The sequence below is a fragment of the Mixophyes fleayi genome, chromosome 6, assembly GCF_038048845.1.
Source record: "Mixophyes fleayi isolate aMixFle1 chromosome 6, aMixFle1.hap1, whole genome shotgun sequence".
Lineage (NCBI taxonomy): Eukaryota > Metazoa > Chordata > Amphibia > Anura > Limnodynastidae > Mixophyes > Mixophyes fleayi.
Window position 1 is genome coordinate 81,646,227 of NC_134407.1, and position 22,810 is coordinate 81,669,036.

General features: G+C 41.4%; 1 protein-coding gene across 4 annotated transcripts; it reads left to right on the top strand.

The window, feature by feature from the left end:
* Positions 1-1,969: 1,969 nt before the first annotated feature.
* Positions 1,970-21,841, top strand: LOC142160310 (aquaporin-8-like). 4 transcript variants are annotated; one of them, XM_075215235.1, is made up of 6 exons: positions 1,970-2,009; positions 10,841-11,163; positions 13,965-14,091; positions 17,341-17,552; positions 20,166-20,300; positions 21,564-21,841. In XM_075215235.1, the coding sequence occupies exons 2-6, from the start codon at positions 10,874-10,876 to the stop codon at positions 21,604-21,606; spliced, it is 807 nt and encodes a 268-aa protein (XP_075071336.1). In that variant the 5' UTR covers positions 1,970-2,009; positions 10,841-10,873; the 3' UTR covers positions 21,607-21,841. The 4 variants fall into 4 exon arrangements, with proteins under 4 accessions (XP_075071336.1, XP_075071337.1, XP_075071338.1 ...); XM_075215236.1 differs by lacking the exon at positions 1,970-2,009 and adding an exon at positions 6,625-6,694; XM_075215234.1 differs by lacking the exon at positions 1,970-2,009 and adding an exon at positions 8,421-8,535.
* The last annotated feature ends 969 nt before the right edge of the window (positions 21,842-22,810 follow it).

Here is a 22,810-nt window from a genome sequence, read left to right on the forward strand (position 1 = left end):
ACAACACAGTGCTCAGATAGGACTTGTATTCACTTCCTGTCTGAGCAGCAAGGAGTGAGGAGCGATGCTGCATAGTGGAGGTAAGGTACTAAAGGTAAGTAACATCATGCTTCATGAATTGGGCTGTAATAAGAGCTATAGGGAAGGGCTGTAATAAAAGCTCTAGGGATAGAGCTATAATAAACATTATAGGGAGGGGGCTATAATGAAAGCTATAGGGAGGGGGCTCCTATACTTAGACTGTAAGCGCCGATGGGGCAGGAACTGACGTGAATAATTCAATATTCTTTGTACAGCACTGTACAGTAGTATGGATGCGCTATATATATATATATATATATATATATATATATATATATATATATACAATATATATATATATATATATATATATATATATATATATATACAATATATATATATAACTAAACACTAAATAAATTATAAGCTGTACTTCGCTATCACCCCTGTGTCATCACAACTACTAATAAAGTACATGTATAGGGGTCCTTTTTACACTCAGGAGGATAGTTTACACAGAGGAGCAAGAAGTATGTGCATATGTGGGAAGCACCTACATTATCACACCAGTGTATAACAGACTACAAAGGTTGTGTGTCGCTCAGGATGACAATGTTTTTTTCACAATTAGTCAATAATGAATTAAGCTGTCCCTGCATTAACACAAATAAGGAACTTCACAGATGCCACTTACTGAATAAAAAAAAACACAGCACAGAATATCTATGAAGCAGATGGATGCTGATGAACAAAGTTTTTACATTTCCCTAAAAATTTCCTTCAGATCCAGTCTAACTAAAGACATATCTAAAATCTGGTACCGAAGTAATTGTTTAAAAATTTAACCTGTGCACCATTTTTCCTAAATGCTCCCTGCTACATCATTACATTTTCTTTATTTTGGTAATTGTTTTGTTATGATTTTATTAGATTTTTGGAGACTTTGGGCCTGAGTCATTAAGGAGAGCAAAGAAAAAAAAAAGGCGTAAGTTTGATCTTGGAAAAACCATGTTACAATGCAAGGGGTGCAGATTAGTTTATTATTTTGCACATAAGTTAAATACTGGTTGTTTCTTCATGTAGCACACACATACTGAATAGCATTATTTTTACACTGAAATTTATAGTTGATCTAGGACATGTCTTACCCAAACTATAAATCTGTCCCCACATTTTAAATTTAGCTCCCCCTCCAATGCAACATGGTTTTGCCCCGGTGCAAAGTTACTCCTTTTTTATGCTTTGCTCTCCTTAATGACTCAGGCCCTTTGACTTTATAGACCTTTTATAAAGATAAATGGCGACGTGATTTGTCTTGGTTCTGATCTTCATTCTGGCTTTCCTCCTGACTCTAAACAAGGTCCTACATTTGATTGTGTACAATGTACTAAGTAACGTTATGTTTGTCCTTCATGTCTCTCCCATGCGAGCAGTTCTTGGATATCTCTTTTGCTTTGCAATTCACAAGTGTCCTACGAATGTAATTCTTATTTACAAAGACCTCTGAAGCAGAATTGACATAATTTGCAGATCCCCCAGGGATCTAGCATCTGCTCCCATGAGCTGTTAGTGTGTGTTCTGGAAGTCTTAATTTGGCCATTGTTGTGGCAGATATTGCAGCCAGTTGGCAGTGAAGTATTCTACAATCCGAGCATCTATATTTACAGACCACTGGGCTGGGCGCTTATCCAGGACTGTACTATGCACATGAAAAAACAGGGACAATGGAGAGGGCAGCCTGCCCTTGAGTGCCACAATTGGCCACAATGCAAAAACATGACAATAGGTGGGGTACTATGCCAAGATACACAGGCATATAAATAGGTATAAACGTGTTATTCCAAGACTCCTACAGCTTCTTGGATATAGGACCACCTTGGAGGATGTAGACTAGAATTTTACATGAAATTGGATATATCCCAGTCTTTATTGCTCTGTGATTTTTTTCAGGACGTTCAGAAGCAGAATGTTACACCCCACAATTACAGGTAATATTTATCTAACATGGGTAAACAATATTTTATTTCTACCTACATTTTCCTTTCTATGTCATTAAGTTTATTTTTAAATTGTGATTGTTGGTCCACTATGGAGATTGTAATCTTGACCTTAACACTGTAGTATCTAAATATAAAAGCAGTCTTGGTCCTGGACACATAGTTTGAATACCTCGTAGTGCTCCTGTGCCTCCTGACTTTTCCAGCACATGCCTGATATTTACTATTGGAAACCTGCAACTCATCCTTTTTTTCCTAAAATGTAGACATGTAGGGCCTGATTGGACGTAACCAGCACACAACTTGCGTTTAAAAACCAGCATTGAGTGTAGTTCCAACCATATTCAAATACAAGAGGATCGTTATTTGCTATATGTAGACAGACAGAACAGAGAGCAGAATATAAATATATATAATTATATATAAAGACACATCAGAATGCATGCACACAAAAAATATTTTATAAAATAAATTAACAACTTTTAATACTTTAAGAGTTTATAAAAATATTAGTTAATTTTCTTTCCATTTTGCTTTAAATAGTAAATACATAAATCAGGATGTTCTTAATGTGTTCTGTGCAATGCATTTATCTAGTCTATGTTACTTGCATACACATGTTCTGTGCTAGCTAGTGACACACATATGTGTAGTTTGTAAAACAAAGACTATGCCGTGTCATCACTATCAGTCGGCACTTACACCTGCCCTGTAGCTGGTGCAAAGAATCCAGCTAACAAACAGGTACTTAAGAAAAACCTAGTGTCACGGGCACTAGGAGTCTTTACCCAGGGATCACCAGGTGATAGGCTTACCAGAGCAGTATAGGTGGTAATATGGTACTCTGGTAGCAGGGTGATCACGGAACAGGAAATAGCAGATGATGAGATGCTCAGGAAAGTCTATGACTAGCAGCACTGGCAATATGGAGGTAGTAATACACGAGGAACTGTATGGACAAAGGACACGTGAAGGTAGTCAGTGGTCTGCGGTAGCAAGTTGTACCACTGCTATAGTGAGGAGGAATGTCCAACAGAAACGAGGAGGTGATGAGAGTCAGCGGTCTGCGGATAGCAAGTTGTACCGCTGTCTGAGTGAAGGAATGGAATCCAAGTGGAGGTATCCGGGGAGTCAGTGGTCTGCGTTAGCAAGTTGTACCACTGCTATGTGAGAGGATACTGGAGCAGGTGAAACTGGAAACAGGGGTCAGTGGTCTGCCACTAGCAAGTTGTACCACTGAATATATATGTGAGGAGGTGCACGGGGAGAGACTGCAACACAATATATACACGGGCACCTTGACTTTGATCCACAGTAATATGCACAATATAAATGTATAAATGACTGAACAACACTGCCAATATAGAAAGTCTCTTGAAGTAATCCAGCATGAGATAACACAGTCAATGATGGCAATAGACTCAGCGGATAGTACACTCCAGAGGAGAACCAACACAGTCCAGCAAGGTATGCAATACACAGCACAGTCAATGGGAAGTATGCATACCGTGGTTCAGGAGAAGGCAGTCAGACAGAAGTGCAGAGATACCTGAACGGCAGGAGGCCGGCAGGATGCAAAGTCCCTGGATGGGTGAAGCGGTGGTCTAGCAGGTGCAGCGCACAGGTAGGTAGACCAGCAGGGAATCCAGGAAGGCGTGGAGAGCGGATCAGCAGTAGATGGATGCGTAGCGCTGAGAAGTAACAGCAGCGGGTCTCTGCGGGAACACGGAGGTAGCCAATAGCAACCAGCAGGTGCAGTAACGATAGGACACCAGAGCAGAGTTGAACTGGAACAGTTGATCACGGAGAGTAGCGGGTAGCAATAGTGGCAGCAGACTCAAGGAAACACGGGAGAGTTGACAAGGGCTGAAGACTGAAGCGCACAGAGGCGGCGGATAGGAATCAGCTAAACAGTCACGATGAAACACAGACGGGTTGCAGGTTGAAGACTGTAGTGCACGGAGGCAGCGGATAGGAATCAGCTAGCAGTCACGATGATGAAACACAGACGAGTTGCAGGTTGAAGACTGTAGTGCACGGAGGCAGCGGATAGAAATCAGCCAAACAGTCACGATGATGAAACACAGACGAGTTGCAGGTTGAAGCCTGTAGTGCACGGAGGCAGCGGATAGGAATCAGCTGGCAGTCACAATCATGAACAGGTGAGTGGATGTGAATGAAAGACTGTAGTGCACGGAGGCAGCGGATAGGCATCAGCTAACAGTCCCAATGATACAAGGTAGAGTTGAAGTGGTTAGAAGACTGTAGTGCACGGAGGCAGCGGATAGGCATCAGCTAACAGTCCCAATGATACAAGGTAGAGTTGAAGTGGTTAGAAGACTGTAGTGCACGGAGGCAGCGGATAGGAATCAGCTCACAGTCACGATGATACAGTAGATGGTAGAAGTGGTATGGGAACCACAGTAGTAGAAGTGGTTTGGAAACCACAGAGGTAGAAGTGGTTTGGAAACCACAGGAATCAGCTGGGCTGAATAAACGAGGAAACACAGGAACACCTTCAGAGACTCATGGGGAATGAGACTCCAAGATCAGGCAATGTGGTGATGACCACAGGTGCTTAATATAGGGAGGTTGCCTGATCTGCCAATTAAGTTAAAGGAACATACACTGGAGGTATAGAAAGGGCTGCGCATGCGCAGTCCCTCAGGATGGAGGACGGCCACGGTTCCTAAATGTCCGGGAAGAAGCACTCACAGTCCGGTGAGTGACACCTAGGACTTGAATCTTCCCTCACCATGCCTTTACTTTACAGTATCCTAGTTCATCTACCCCTTCCTACCCCGTTCTGCCCTTCAAGTCTGAGGCAGCCGTAAGTGTCATTTGCGTTCAGACGGGAATTACATGCAATTGTGTTCATTGGCATAAGGTCTGTTTCTGAGCATGTGCTAAGCTACTTGTCGCACTATATGGCATGTAAATGGATGTTTGCATTCAGAAAAGGGGCGTGGTTTCACGGGAAATTGCCATGGTTTGGAGAGATTTGGGGAATGGCCTAATTTGTCCTGGTTTTCCACTTGGAAATGTTCAGATGTATGTGTTGAGCATGCTTCATTCACGTAAATTCCCCAAGGAACACACACATACTATTTTTACATGCAAAGAGTTTATTGATTCCTATGCTACATGCTACTGTCTGTTCCCACATAACCACACAGATTAAAATGATGTAGCTCAATTTAATGTTCTGTCCATTTGGTGATGCTTTCCTGTTAATAGGCACTACAATGCAGCATGGCAATCAATAAGCCATCTGTGTGCATTTTGAGAGCTCCATATGTTCTATGACTTCTGAACATAATGGAAGACACACATACTTCATACGTTCATGTCAAAAGGCTCCTTTGGTTACTGGTATCTGAAAATCTGTCAAGGTGCTTGTAGCTATGCACACAGTTATATATTCTTGCCTACTTTTTGGATTTTCCCTCCTTGAGGGCTACCTGCATTTTTTTCGCTAAGATTTGTCAGCCAGCCCCTGAGTTTAGGGGGCACAAGTAATCACACCCTGCCCCCAGCTGCTCAGAGATGCCTCAATTTGCATCATCAAGGCCTCGTCTACTTCAGAAGAAAATTAAGCGGGATCCAGGAGGACAGTCTACTCTGCAGGAAGGCCGAGATGACTCCCCAAAAATCGTGAATCTCCGGGACATTCTGGGACAGTAGGAAGCTAGCATTAATAAAGTGTCTTTCTGGTCATTTTACATGTGATTAATTTTCTCATAGCTCACAACATTCTCAAATGAAAAATGATTGCAAACTAGGCCCCGCCTCTATCTGTGGATGAAATCTGGACTGCTGATAAGTATGGTATTACCACAGTAATATCATTGTAAGCAATATATCTGTGATGTGAATTGCCCCACAGCTTTTCTTATTATGCATTTAAAATAAACTGTAAAAGTAAACAATTTTTTTTTAATTCTAAAGGTACATCTAACTTTAGTACTACACATAAACTGGAAACAGGAAATCTCTGTAGTTTATATTACTACTGGATGTTTTCTGGTATTTGCTATGTAAATCTGTTTATGTTATTACACAAGAATGACCTTTTTAGCTAAAGGGGTCAGAAAGGTCAGGATGAGTTGGGTTTTCTGAGTTATTGAGCTAAAAGGCCATATGTCCCTTTACTGATTTTGTTTCTGCTCTCCTCCAAATGTAAGATTGACTATACCCACCCATTTGGAGCCCACCATTGGATTGTATGGTCACTTTATTTAATTCAAAATTATTTTTTTATAAACTTGCTGTAATGCAGTTAATCTAATAAAATGTACACCTAAGACAAAGATAGTCACTCTCTCCATTTATTTCCAATTTTAGTTTACTTTTATTTTGACACACTACACATGTGCAGTATTTACATCTGTCCACAGACTCCAACTTTTTAGACATTTCTCTGTGCAGCTCTTTGACACATAGGTACATTTAGAAAAGATCTGAGAGTCATAGATCAGGTGCATCCAATGACTATTATGGTCCATTTCCACAAAAAGTGAAGCAAAAAAATGCTTTTTGTAGGGATAATAACCGTAATTTGTGTAATATGTTCTATGTATCCATTTAGATAAATCAACCGATCCGTTCCTCTAATTACTGTAGATACTACCTCAATGTCTCACTTCCATTTCACTGGGGATTGATCTAAAAAGGAGGTAAGTTGATTTAACATTGCTTTAAATGATGTAATACTGTGTTTAGCATGGGTGACGGAACACGGTAATCCTGATAAAAGTGGCAGGGGGGCCACGTGCCCGCTTAGCATCTGAGTCCCTGCTCTGAACAGAGGAGGGATCGGAATAGGAGCCAGGCTATAGGGAATTGGTGCATGGAGAATGAAGCCCTGAAGAGGCAAACACTGGTGGGGGCTGGAGATACCAGCGTCGTGCCTGGTTGTACCTACCAATAAAGTTCCTCTATTGTATATCATTGAATATGCACAGCCATTTACATTCTGCAAAAGGACTTGAATTTTGTACTAGCTTTAGCAGTACAGCAGTGATTGTGTCCTTTACTGGGAGTCATTTTCGGCTTCCAAGCAGTTTGGCAGAGAAGTGCATTTCTTGGTGCACACAGCAGTGTAATAAGCTTTACACTCTCAAAATTGTTACATGTACTAAAAGCAGTCCCGTAGTCCCCTCACACTCATGATTGATTTAAGCCAAAAATGAGACTAAACCATATAGTATTTTAGCAGAACATGGATACGTAAAGGGGTGGTTCTATAGTGTTAGGCAGCAGTACTTTGATGTGACATTTATAGCGTTGCATAGAGCGCCTCTGGAGATTTACTAAACCTATACACACTTTAGATGTGCACCTTGATGTGCGTTGGGTGGGTCATCCAAACGCACCAGTGCATTGAGTGTGCTTTGTAAATGAAGATTTCATGCTGCATGCCTCACAGTGCCTCATGCCTCAATGATGTCACTAACTCCTAATGAATTTATAGGCTGCATAAATATTGTGTGAGCCAATAAACTAACTTCCAGTGTGCAGGTGATGCGTCTACTATAAAATCAATATACAGTATTGTATTGTATATACTATTAAAGATCCTCACCATTTGGCTACATTGTAGATTTGCTGTTTTTATCAACCTACATTAAAATTACTTTAACCCTATATGTTTAATATTACTTTACATGCGTCTAATGTAAATATTAAGGATAAATAAATATATATACAAATTTTGTAAAGGACTTAACCTAATTTCTATGAGCGTGCTGTAAAACTGCTTTTAAATCTCACCATTCAGTAGAGATGTAATTATTTATGGTTTTATTCCAATAACCCCTTTTTTGTACCCCTTGTATCCCAGAGCTGTCTTGTAGCTTTTGTTGAAAGGTGATAATCCTTACAATACAATAGGGTGGAAGAATGGCTGAGAGGTATGGGATAGTAGTAACACTATAGGGGGTGGTTTCTGACATCATTGGTGGTGTGGTCAGGTCTGGAAAGGGCTGATGGCAGGGACCAGGCAATGAGGTGACAGGCACAACCTTGTCTTGCAAATGTTTGCTTATAGCCTGTACAGGGAAATAGGATAAAACTGTTTATCACATATACATTCCCCTGTACTACATTTTTAAGGTTACAGCTTGTTTGATATCTCAGGAACATGACTCCAAGCTTTCGGAGTACTTATGCAACAGTGCGGGGTTGGTAAACTATTAATATACTAGCAAAGTGATATTTCTTTATCAATTGGGAAATATAGAGCTATTTTTGTATTAGTGACATCTGAGTAATGTAAATACTGTGTTATATACAGAACTTGCAGCCAACCAGTCATAGCACACTAGTCATCCGGTAACAAATTTAAGTGTTCAGAAATATTATTTTCAGGTCCCTCTGGTTTGTAGGTCATTGCCCTATAACTGGGGTCACACATAGCGTGTATTGTACTTTGGAAGCCCGAAGTTTCAGAATTCAGAATCAGCGTCAGTCAGAGCTGTTCATACATAAGCAGAGGAACTGGGCATAGATAATACAGGTAAGTAATATACGTACCATTAGTGGTCATATTCTTCAAATATAGTCAGATTCTCATGATAATCCTCTAATGATTGACATGCGTTGCATGGTAGAAAAGCAAACAAGGTATTGATCAGTGTTCCCTTTAAATTTAAAGCTTGGGAAAAAGTTAATAATTTAATTTAATGAGAACTTCACCCTTATGCTCTTCATTGAGAATCTGCTGTTTATTGCAACTTTGAACAAAATATATTTTTTCCTAACAAGTTTAGATGTTAACACAGTCAGTTTGGTTTTAAGTTTGTTCAGTTCAGAGAGAACATTGGTATAGAAAATGGGTATCGACGTTAATTTGACTGTGAGATATTTGAACTTCATTGTCACCATTTATGCTTATATTCAGATGTATATTGTTTTTCTCCCAGCTTTTTTCATCTATTTCACTTCTGTAATTTTGTAGTTACATTGTGTGCTTCTGTGCAGGCAGATTACAGTCAGTTGGTGTCGCTTCCTTTTAAAGAGTCTGGGTTTCAACATTTTCACAATGATCTATAAACCAGACAGGACCCAGTTACAAGAATATAGAATATTTATGGAGAATTGTTTTGGAGTTTCTCTAAAGCTGCTGACCCAACTGTCTTCTATTGCCTGACATTTAACCAGCACATGCCTTTAGGATTTGCACTTCTTAAAATATGTTCTAAAACCTTACCTCTCCATTAAGTAAAAAATTTGCATTAAAGTGCACAAAGGAAATTTTATATAACGGTGGGGTATTCTATAAAAGTAGAATAAATGGACTAAAAGTTGGTTAAAATAGGGGAAGATAATAAAGCCGTCTAAGATTAACATCATATTTTACCAACAAAGTGCCTGATTCATTAAGGATCTTAAATGAAGAGGATTCTTATTTCAGTCTCCTAGACAAAACCATGTTACAATGCAAGGGGTGCAAATGAGTGTTCTGTTTTGCACATAAGTTAAATACTGACTGTTTTTTCATGTAGCACACAAATACTTGATAGCTTATTTGTACACTGAAATTTAAAGTTGATATTTGTGTGCTACATGAAAAAACAGTCAGTATTTAACTGAATCAGGCCCAAAGTCTTTTTTTGCTACATTTTCAAAAAGTCACTTAATCCATATTGTAAAAAGTATTCTCAAATGCTATTAATAATGTTAAAATGTTGATTTTAATTAAAAAAAGTATTGAAAGCTGCTTTATAGTACAACGTAAATATAAAATATTTTTCATGACAAAATCTAATTTATAATGTCAATTTAATCTTACATTTTACCTAAGGTTAATTTGATCTAATCTGAGTCTAATTGTAGGTTGGTAAGGAAAGTTAATCCGGTTTGATGATCATTGCATCTATTATTCCATCTGACCCTGCTAAGTGGCCTGAGCACCAAATAGCAAGACCTTCTACATTTGGCCATTCATATCATCATCATCATCATTTATTTATATAGCGCCAACATATTCCGTAGCGCTTTACAATTGGGGACAGACATAATAAACTAATAAACAAACTGGGTAAAACAGACAAAGAGGTGAGAAGGCCCTGTTTGCAAGCTTACAATCTATTGGACAATAGGAGTTGACACATGAGGTTAAGTCTACATTTTGCATTTTGGCCCAGCCAGGCTGCAAAGGTAAAAGTGACTTATAGGCTAAATGATCCTGTCACACAACAATGTTGGTCAGGGGGTAGTTGTCTTGTGTGAAATTGTGTAACAGGCAGTAATAGGCTAAGGTAGTGAGGTTAAGAGGGTGGTTGAGGAATATTATAAGCTTGTCTGAAGAGGTAGGTTTTCAGAGAACGCTTGAAAGTTTGTAGACCAGAGGAGAGTCTTATTGTGCGAGGGAGAGCATTCCATAGAGTGGGTGCAGCCCGAAAAAAGTCCTGTAACCGGGAATGGGAGGATGTAATGAGGGTGGATGAGGGACGCAGATCTTGTGTAGAACGGAGTTGCGGAGTTGGGAGATATTTTGAGACAAGAGAGGAGATGTATGTCGGTGCAGATTCATATGATATACTGTAACAGCATTGTCAAGCTGTGCATGACCAACGTTCTTGTTTAAGTTATTTTATTAATTAAATATTTATTAACTGTTCTTTGAAATATGTACCTGTAAACCATCCCCCCTCTTCCCTAAACCTCCATACCATATGAAAGGTTTAAAAAAACGAGACTAAATGACTGTTTAATATTGAAAAAGGTTCATTGCTTTTAGTTTGTTTCTTCAATAAATAAAACGTTTGCACTGTGCATGAGCAGCTTTATTTGAATCAGACATTTTCTTGAATTCTCAGCCTGTGTCTTACAAGCTGAAGTAAGGTGCTCAGATGGCCAAATCTGATCATCATCATCATCATGACATCCCCGAGACAGAACTTGGGATCATGAACTCAACATCGACAGAGCCTCTGACAGCAAAGGATAAAGAGAAAGTGGAACCTAATTTCCTGGAGAAGTATGTGCAGCCATGTGTGGCCGAGCTTCTGGGCTGTACACTCTTCTTTACCATCGGATGCCTCTCGGTGCTGGTCAATCCACATGGAGCTGGACCACTGCTGCCGGCTCTGGCACATGGACTAGCACTGGCTGTTGTCATCTCTGTCCTTGGCAATATAAGGCAAGTATTGCAGTACAACAGGCAGCAGGAGGCCCTATGATTGCAGTACATATTTATTATAATATAATAGCTTTGCCTTGACAGCAAGCAATTTGGAAACCCATGTTGCAGGGGTATATAGGTAGCTATCAAATAAAAAGAAACACTGATTTAATGTGTCTTAATAGGGCATTCAGCTACCAGGAAATAGAACAGTTTCATTGTGTCTTGGCATAGAGTAGCCAAGTGTCTGTCAGTCTGTTGTAGGGATTATTCCTCCAGTAATGACATAACTATATTTTGTAAATGGTGCTGGAAAATGCTGTTCCAAGCAGTGCTCTATACTCTCAATTCACTGTTCCCTGTAGTGGGTTTCATCTTACCTTAAAAACATTTATTCTAACTTCACTTTCACTGCACCTCATGTGTCCAACTTGTGTCCCGGGATACCAGTTGCCAATGTTGGCAACTATGGTATTACTGACAGGAAGTCTCTTGTGTGTAGGAAAATATCTTCCCTCAGAATCAGAACATTATCTTACATATCTTCCACTCTGATAAGCTCCTGAAACGTTTACATACCTACATATCTGTAAACATTATTAGCATATATATATGTCATACTTGCCAACTCTCCCGAGCTAGCATTTCTCCCGCATCCCAGGTTTCACAGAGAATCGTGATTCGCGACATTTTGGTGGCGGGGCGAGGACAATCACGTCATTTTGGCCCCGCCCCTGCGACAGGGGTCACGGGGGTCGGGGCCAAAATGACGCGATTGGCCTCGCACCGCCCCCTCCTGCCCTCCAGTCACGCCCGGGAGTTGGCAAGTATGATATATGTACGTATTTAAATATAGTGGTCTTATAATTACTTAAATAACTGAAACCACACCTTTGTCGGGACACCAGCTTTCAATGTAATTTATCTCCCTTGTTTACAATCTTATTTTTCCCTTTATTCTGTTAGTTACCTCTAATTTAATATTAACTTGCGGGGGAATATTTTTTATCATTATATTAAGGGGACAACATTATTTAATTAATATATTATTCAGGCACTATGTAATGCCAAATTGTGCAACATAAATAATTATATCCACCATTAACAATCAGTTAATATTATATATTCACATTTCTCACATAATATAATACTATAATAGTGTCCCCTTTAAAAAATATTAAAAAACAAAATTCACTCATAAGTTAATATTAAATAAATTTTTCCCCTTAATAAATAATGATTGCCCAAATAATTTAAATGTCAATGGTGCTTTCTCTTATGTTCTAATTGGCAAAATACTTCAAACAGCAGCAGTTTGAGCAATCTCGCCACTTACAACCACCTCTTTCATTTTGGACGTTTGGATGGTGGTTTTGCGGAGGTTTTGAGAACCACAGCTTAGAAAATCCGGCTGTTTGTATGTTCATCATTGTTAAAATCGTAATGGCAGTTTGTAAAGTGGTGGTTTCGAAAAATGTCAATTCAGGCCGTTTTACCGGCGGTTTGGGCTTTAGTAAATCCGGTGGTTTCAAAACCAAAGGAAAAATAGCCGAAAAGTGGCGGTTCGAGCAAACCGCCCTTTAGTAAATCTAGCCCTAAGTCTCAGTCTGTTGTAATATCTCAACACAGTTGACGCTTACTGCTACCAGCCAGTATACTGGGGAGCTGAGTATCACTCAGATGCCCCAGTAAAATTTTAATAGTAAGGTGAGGTGAGAGAAGATTTTGTACTGCTGCGCTAAGCAGAATTATAAAATCTTAGTAAATAGTAAATAGACCACTCAGTCAATTCCCTTCTACATTTCTTTGCTCGTTACAGGTTTTTCTTTCTATATGGCTTCATTTTTCACATGCATAGACGAGCCACTGTTCCCTGCACCTCTGGTCTAAGCGGTTATATTATAGTGTGCCTGTGGAAGGGGGACAAAGTTACTTATTTTAAACATTGTATTGTCTCATTTTTATAAAGGGCTCTCACCGTGTATGTCCCCAAAACCTTCACAACCACATTAAAATATTTAAACATTTATATCAAATAAACACACAAACTCATGTATAAGTTTGGAAAAAAATGGAGGACATATTTTATAATTTATATAACTTTTTAATTAACCTATGGTGGCGGAGAAAGGGCACTGCGGAACAGCTCCCAAGCTGATATAGCCAGATAACATGGGAACTGGCGAAACCGCCGTACATCCACTAACACGGGGATCTCATCCCAAAACTATCATGCACTGAATTGGCATCAGAGTGACTCCCCCCCTTCAAAAATCATGCTGACCTCCCTCACCGAGCTGGACAGGGGACCCTCCTCACCGAAGGACCAAGGAGTTACAGTTGACTCTAAGGGGACAGTGACCTGCGGCCAACTACCATTAGCACCCACTAATCAGCCGCTGAACGCAGAGCCTTCCTACCACAAACCGTATAACGTAAACTACCATAACTAAGGAGTGGGTGGGTGGGATCTCGTGCTGAAGAGTGAGGAAAACCAGGAAATGCAATCAGCTATATCAAAACCAGGACCCTCCCACAGGAACTACCATTGGTCAGGCCCCACCCTGATGTTAACCCTTCAATGTAAGTGTTCAGTCTGTTCCAAACCCTGTCGCCCTTTAAGTGCGTTCGACCAAAAAAGGCCTCACTTGTCATACTTTTTAAGAAGGAAATACAAGTGTATGTATCTGCTTATTTATCTGCTGTTTTCACTTTGTACGTAGCGTAACATCATTTTCTTCTTCAGCCTACGTCCATAAACCATGTTCAGAGACATAACTTGTAATGTCATATTGTAATCTAGATGTTCTTGTCTCTAGTGGTGGACACTTCAATCCTGCCATCACCCTGGGAGTGGTCATTTCTGGTGGTCTAACTCCCATTCTGCTCATACCCTATTGGGTGTGCCAGCTATCAGGGGGGATGCTGGGAGCTCTATTGGCTAAGGTAAGTACAATGCCAGTGACACCCTTGTAGATGAGGAGACTTATCTGGAATACAATGTGAGTTACTGTGCAGTGCATTGCTATGTCACCTTCACTTTCACCTATGTGTACGTAAAACACACCCCTCACTTACACAAAGTGGCCTTACTTACATTTGGACTCACCAAAATGTGTCCACATATGGATTTGAGTGTAACTTCGACTTGCGACCCCTTACACCTGCATACGTGGAACGGGGATGTGCAAGTGCTAAATTGAGTATAGTAAGGTAGTGTTCATGTAAATGTCGCACACACCCCTGAAGCTGCACATAATGACACTTGGGGCTAGATTTACTAAGCTGCGGGTTTGAAAAAGTGGGGATGTTGCCTATAGCAACCAATCAGATTCTAGCTTTCATTTATTTAGTACTTTCTACAAAATGACAGCTAGAATATGATTGGTTGATATAGGCAACATCCCACTTGTTCAAACCCGCAGCTTAGTAAATCTAGCCCTTGCATACTGAGAGACGTATCTGTGGCGGGTACTGGAGGACTATTGTAAAGATACATGATAATGACATGAGCAACACTACTTAGCATCTTCTGATGTTCTGTCTGCATACTGGACCCTCCAGCTGATAGTATTTCATTCATTAGCACTGCAGCTATGTTATGTTAAGCTGCAGCCAAATATTCCGATTATTGGCCAGTGGGACAACTGCAGGAAAGAAGATCCCTGCTAGATTTATAAACAGGTAAACAGCAGCTGTGGGGGTGTTTGTATTTAATTACATTCTATATAGAAAACCTGATGTAGACATACTGCTGTGATTTCAGTTTGGCGTAGCTTAACATACGTACAACTCAACATACACAAGCCCACAATGTTTTTATGAGAGGATTTTTACCCATATGTTGGCACACAAAATGAGTCAAACTCTGAATGAGTGAAGGCGACCATTTTGTAACTTGCCAATTTACTAGGAAGTGACTCAGTGATATCACTCAGTGATATCATTGAATTTATGGCCTGCATTCTCAAAATGGCACAACTGTGTGGGCGAAAAGTACACTTTAAGACACGGGGGCAACTTATGTCACATGACTCATTTTGAAACATGTTTTTTTTCTAAAGCTCTTAAGCAATGATCATAGAATTTAATGTACTTGTATTTTGGCCTAGTTGACTGTGTATTAGAAGCACAGAGAAACTTTTTTTGTAATCACCTGTTAATTCCTCCCTAAAGTATGAACAATAATTGTATTCTATGAGGAGAATTCAGTTAGCCACGAGGTGCCACGATAAGTCTCCTAAACATTCAACTGAGACACATCGCATCAAAATTTTTTCTCAAATCTCCGCTCATTTTCCCTCGCATCCCATAGAGATATGAGCAGAAAAGGAGCGGAGGTTTGTTACTGTATTGGCTGGCAATGTGCATAGCTAAACATTGAGGCGATGTCCTGCAAAACCTCGTGGCTAATTAGTTCCCCCCACATGTAAGAGGCACCCTATTCATATATTTGGGGGTGATAAACATTAGTCACTAGCCTGTTTAAGTACTGTATTTGTGATATATAGTTAAACTTACATAAAATATCCCATTATTGAATGCCTATTTGAAATGCCTATATATTGAAATTGATACAACACAACAAACAGACAGATAAATATCCACTGATTTGTTTGACAGAAGAGGATGAAAGAAAAAAATGCATTACCATATATCACCACTTGATGGCAATGCCAAGATCTTTAATACAAACTATATTTATTTTAAAACTGCACTAAATGTAACCTGCATTACAAATTACCATAGGCAAACCGAGGGGGTTTCCTAGTGCCTGGAAACTCCCCTCCAGGCATGCGGCACTGTATAATTGAGGTGGCTGGACCCTGCTCCCGCTTCACACGGCTCTGCTTGAAAAGGGAGAACTGCGTGCACCAAACAGTAGTGCACGCAGCATTACCCATGTATATTATGGGGATCTGAGGAGTCGGAGAGCAGCCAAGCACTATCTAAAATTATAGCCACGCCCCCATGCATGCTGGTCACTCCCACTGGCGGTGTGTAAACCCCCCTCTACAAATCCTGCGTTTGCCCCTGATTACATTACCACATACAAATTTGTACTAAGGTGCTCCACCCCTAAGCTGGAGCCCCAGGGGTAAATTTATTAAAGTGCGAATTTTGCAAGTTGCTGATGTTCGGCGACTTTGCAGGGGAAATCTAAAAAGGCAATATCTTTATAGGCAAGTTTTGCCTTTAAAGCCATGGCCATTTTAAATTTCCCCTGCAAAGTCACAGAATATCGGCGACTTGCACAATCTGCACTCTAATACATTTACCCCTGGTGTCTGCTACATGCAGTTCTCCAAAGCAGATCAATTTAGCTTATTAACTTTAAATGGGGATGGAGGGGGTGTCTTAGCAGGAGGACCTATCACAAATGTCAGTCTTACAACCCCTACGCTCTTTGTTTCTGGCTGTAAGAGGAACGGAGCAGCCTCTGGCTCACAAGCTAGGGGAAGGGGAACATTGGTAAAATCTTTTACTAGGTGGTAGTGCAGCTCTAACAATATAGATTGTAGATTATACTAGAGCAAGGATCATATATAACATATCTATGTGCATATTATTTATATGCTGCAGTTATACAAAAAATGTGATGTGAAGTTTAACAAAAAGAAAGGGTGGAACAAAGTTATCTACTCTCCCACAAATTTCTAGGAGTTCTGGGTGGGAGCAGAGAGGGAGGATGCAATTCACAGCGAATTGCAAGATCTGGTTATAGCCTCAATATGTGGTGCCGTGAGGGGAGATCTAAAAAGTTAAAACAGAAAGGAAAGTTGCTCAATCAATTTATAGGTGAACATCAGGTGTTTGAAAGGGCGGAGTTATCCTGAAAGGAGCACAGACAGAGACAAAACCCCTAGCACACTGCTGTTAACCAGTAACAAAGCTGCTATTTCTACTTGTATATAAAAATGCAGAAACCTTAGTTACACACGTTTGCAAATGCATGATAAGCCACCCGCCTCGTCACGGCGCTTCTGCTAATAGAGTGGTCCTGATTCTAATCAATGAGAGTGAGCTGTCACATCTAAAAAGTTGTCAAGTAAGGGGTTTGCGATAGTTCTCATAATTACCTTTATATTTGCCTCATGCGCTGGCATCGAGAGCACTTGTTCCCCACAATACACAATGATACATATTATTTGTTGCCCACAATTTCGGTTATTAGGTCCCATGTGTTTCTTCCAGGGATTGGCAGATGATCTATCATTTGTGAATCGCAGCGGGGCAGCCTGTGTGGTGGACAGTGAAACGACACTGGGCAAAGCAGTCGGCGTAGAAATAGTCTTCAGCTTCTTCTTGGTTTTTGCTGTGGTGATGGGTGCGGTGGACGAGCGAAGCAGGACCTCTCTGGCTCCATACTCTATCGCTTTTACTGTTGTAACTGGAATTATAGCGGGGTGAGAATTTCAAAGCTCCTGAAACCAAGTCATACAAAGTTCATTGGTATCATACCCCATATGTTGAGCAATGACAGAATGTGTAAGATCAAAGAACTTCCCAACAATTTGTCTGGGCTCCCAAATCTGCTATATATAGAATCAGTATCATCTTGAAACAATCACTTTTAGCTATGTATGGTCACAGGCAGGGGCGGACTTGCCCGGGGGGCAGGGGGGCATCGGCCCCCCGGGCCGCTCCGTCAGGCCGCTGTTAGGGCTGCAAAATACAATGCTTTCCCCCCGCAGCCGCATCTGATGACATAAGATGCGGCGGCGTCAGCGCAGAGGCGGCCGCATCACATGACAGGGGATGCGGCCGCCTCATCAATGACGCGGCCGCATCCCTTTTCATGTGATGCGGCCGCCTGTGTGCCCCCCGGCCACACCTCTCCCAGCCCGCGCCTGGTCACAGGTAAGCAGTAGGTAAATGTATTTGTCATATAAAAGAGGCAGAGATGTGAATAGTACTATTCTTTCTATGGCCTTATAATATAGTACAACAGCCATGTGTGACTACTGCACTCTCAGATACTCACATACCCACACACAGGTTCATGAACAACCAAAGCAATGGAGATGTGTTTTAAAATAATGGTTTAAAGAGTGTTCTATACGGAAGTGAACACATAAATACATTTGTAAAGTACAAACCAGGACCTATATATCCCATGGGGAGCGCTTATTACCTTAGATTGGCACCACTAGCAGTGTATGAGTATGACGTCAGCCATGTAGAAACACTTGACCCTTGTTTGGGGAATAATCTACAAAATAACTCTTCTTCAGACAAGCAATTCATGTTGTCTTCAAACACAGTTCCATGACATACAACACTGGAATGTTCCCTTATTTATAACGGAAGCTAAAGTAAATATGGAACAAACATATTGAATAAGTGCCACAGTCCGAATATGTACTATTGTGGCATCCAGATTGTCATTCATATAAGGTGAACTGTGCCCTACCAAGCTTATCGTACAGATTGGGTTTAGGTTTCCAAGCCAATGGGAACTTTGTTTCTGAAATTACAAAAAGGCATTTGCACATGTTGACCAGTAGTACTAAATCATATTCCTCCATGGTCCTCATTTCCAATTTAGAAATGGGTGGTCTTTAACAGTTGTGAGAGTGGCCAGATATAGGGTGGAGTGGGCAAATTGTGTCCCTAGTTTTGAACCAACAATGTTGGGAGGAATGTTATACATGCCCATATATATTATAGTCTATTGCCCTAATAAAGCCTGGGTCAACTCACCATGTTCTTACTTCTGCCATCAAACTGTATAAAATTACAAGTGACAGCAGCAAATAAGGGTATATTGGTTTAATGGAACTATAGTATAAGTACAGAACATCAAATAAAAAATGAATACATCTTAAGGATAACTCAGGGTATTATGTCTAAACATGGGGTCTGGTGCCAAAGCCTAGCAAAGTTCCTGCCTTTGAAGGAAATTTTTGAGTGGAGTCCATGGGGAATGTATTTGTGTTCTATTGAATGGCCCTGTGACTGTCTGTGATCTCACACCATCCTCCTGTCTGTGATCTCACACCGTCCTCCTGTCTGTGATCTCACACCGTCCTCCTGTCTGTGATCTCACACCGTCCTCCTGTCTGTGATCTCACACCGTCCTCCTGTCTGTGATCTCACACCGTCCTCCTGTCTGTGATCTCACACCGTCCTCCTGTCTGTGATCTCACACCATCCTCCTGTCTGTGATCTCACACCATCCTCCTGTCTGTGATCTCACACCATCCTCCTGTCTGCGATCTCACACCATCCTCCTGTCTGCGATCTCACACCATCCTCCTGTCTGCGATCTCACACCATCCTCCTGTCTGCGATCTCACACCATCCTCCTGTCTGCGATCTCACACCGTCCTCCTGTCTGCGATCTAACACCGTCCTCCTATCTGAGATCTCACACCATGCTCCTGTCTGTGATCTCACACCGTCCTCCTGTCTGTGATCTCACACCGTCCTCCTGTCTGTGATCTCACACCGTCCTCCAGTCTGTGATCTCACACCATCCTCCTGTCTGAGATCTCACACCATACTCCTGTCTGTGATCTCACACCATTCTCCTGTCTGTGATCTCACACCATCCTCCTGTCTGTGATCTCACACCGTCCTCCTGTCTGTGATCTCACACCATCCTCCTGTCTGTGATCTCACACCGTCCTCCTGTCTGTGATCTCACACCGTCCTCCTGTCTGTGATCTCACACCGTCCTCCTGTCTGTGATCTCACACCATCCTCCTGTCTGTGATCTCACACCATCCTCCTGTCTGTGATCTCACACCATCCTCCTGTCTGTGATCTCACACCGTCCTCCTGTCTGTGATCTCACACCGTCCTCCTGTCTGTGATCTCACACCATCCTCCTGTCTGTGATCTCACACCATCCTCCTGTCTGTGATCTCACACCATCATCCTGTCTGTGATCTCACACCATCCTCCTGTCTGTGATCTCACACCATGCTCCTGTCTGTGATCTCACACCATCATCCTGTCTGTGATCTCACACCATCCTCCTGTCTGTGATCTCACACCATGCTCCTGTCTTGCAGAGGTTCCATATCAGGGTCTTGTCTGAACCCAGCCCGCGCACTGGGTCCAGCAGTTGTTGCCAATTATTGGGACTACCACTGGGTGTACTGGGTGGGCCCTGCCTCTGGGGCAATCTTAGTGTCTCTTATATACAGGTAAGTAGTAAAGCCAGAAGATTAATGTTATTTAATATATGATCAAAGAAGACATTTGTTTATTTCAACTTACTGTTTGCTGATGTACTTTCTGGGTCAATATGTTCAGATTTTCCTTGTGATTCTTGCCCTGTGCATGATATATTGTAAGCATAATAGCAGGATCAGGCTCTCCTCTATGTATAGGGTAACACTGTGCTCCTTCAGGCTGGTCCCACTGCTGAAGGCCTAGTATGAACACTGTTGCAGATCTGCATAAAGCCTACTGGCTGTTAGCAGCTCTGTTTTCTCTCCTTCAACGTACTCATGGAGCAGAATTCAGCACAGGGCAGGTAACTAAACACTACCAGCCTGTTTTAAATTCTGATTGGCTGACAAAGTTTTTTGGAGGAAAGGAAACTGAGCTACAGCCCCGCCGTGTCCTGCAGGAAGCGCGAGGCTATTACAGTGCTGCCACCACCGGTGTACTCTGCTAGGTCTGGGCACTGTATTGTGAAATGGATTACAAAGTTATGTATTGACCACTGGGCCTCCAGGGATTCAGCTCTGTATTATAGACTGGACTAACAAAGAATAGGCTCTATATTGTAGACTGGGCTGCCAGAGAATGGACACTGTATTATCTTATAATTATTAGCAATAGGGTTTGTAGTTTACACTAGGAATCAGACAAGTGACTTTTTAATGTATTATAGTCAATAGCCCAAGGTTCTGTATTACATACTAGACACCTAACAATGACTCTGTATTGCACACAAGCCAGCAGAGAATAGGGATTTTATTATACATAAGCTACCTAATAGTGGGTTCTACAGTGTAAACTATCCACCAGAGAAAGGGGTCTGTATGTCTTTTATACTTGCCAAAATAGGTTTATGTTCACCATGAGCGCAAACAGAGCTTACAGTGAGTATCAGACAGAGCCTGTTCTCATAGATGTTACAAGAAGAACACAATATGCGCACTATAGGGACCAATGGCTCCATTAGAAGCAGCTAGATGTGGCCAGGACTATCACTTCTATAAGCTCTAACAGTGTATTTATGTGGCTGACATTTATTGTCATATTTTACGTTAAACCTTACCTGTCGCCTGCACAAAGTGGAAGCAGCCATTTTGTGGGCTGAAGTAATTCATGAGCAGTCTAGGAGCTAGTGACAGCACAGAGGCATGAGACACAACATCAGCCACAAAATGGCTGCCTCCACTGTGTGTAGGTGACAGGTCTGATCCACATTTTATATATCATGTTTTGTATTGTAGGTTTCTGCTGGCAGCGAGGTCCCATCGATTATTCCTGAAATGATGAAGGATGTAAAGCTATGAGATCAGATTAAATATGAAAATAACACCATGCCTATGATGATGAAGAACAGGATCTGTGGATACAGGCTAAAATACACTGATTCATTTTGCACTGAGACAATAATAGAGATTTATAATACAAAGACAGATGACGATTGTATACAACCTGCACACAGAATTTCTCAATGTTTTCCCTTTTTGTGTTTTTTTGCCAAAATCAAATGGTATTCAACTCATATGAGTGTTATTGTTATTACTATTATTTTGGTTGTAGCCCATGCACTGCCGGGTACCTCCATGCAGTTAGTGGAGAGAGGGGTGGTAAACCTCACGGTTAAGGACATCTCAACGCAGTGCCTCCATCCGAGTCATATTCCCTCTTCAGTCTGTGGGTCCGAGCAGGATCCACCAAGGGTCTACTCAGGAAATCCTCTTCTGACGCCTTAAAAGCATACTTACCAACTCTCCCGGAATGTCTGGGAGACTCCCAAAATTCGGGTCGGTCTCACAGACTACCGGGAGATCTGGCAAATCATTGCATCATTTTGGCCCCGCCCCACACCGTGACAAAACGGCATAATTGACGCAGGGGCAGGGCCAAAATGACGTGATTCACCTGCCCCATCCCGCCCTCTAGACACGCCCCTCTCCCAGATACAACTTGCCAAAGGTAGGCAAGTATGCTTAAAAGTAACTTGTGGAAACACTCACACAATCATATGCAAACCTAATGGCCTTAAACCTGATAAGTAGCGGGTGGTGTTTAATCTCTAATATGACTGAGTAATGTAAACGGCAAGATAATAAATGTATAATAACAACATACAATAAATTGGAAGAATGAACAGCAATAATAATATGAATGCCCAAAATCGCCGTTAAGACACTTTAAACAACTCTTACAACCTTAATGACAATAATAAGAACAGTATCAACTAAGGATGAGCGGGCTCGGATTCCGCTAATCCGAGCCCACCCGAACAGTGCGGATCCGACGGGATCCTAGCACTGTTCGGGAAATTCCGCCCGGCAAAAAGATCCGAAACGAGGCTATGACATCCAAGTCTCGCATCGGATCTCGCGAGACTCGGATGTCATAAATTCGCAGCTTGCGGCCGCCATCTTCATTTCGCCTGACATCAGGGAAGAGGGAGGTTGTAGGGTGGTGGTGCTCCTGCGTGATCAGTCCAGTGTATGCTTGTGTC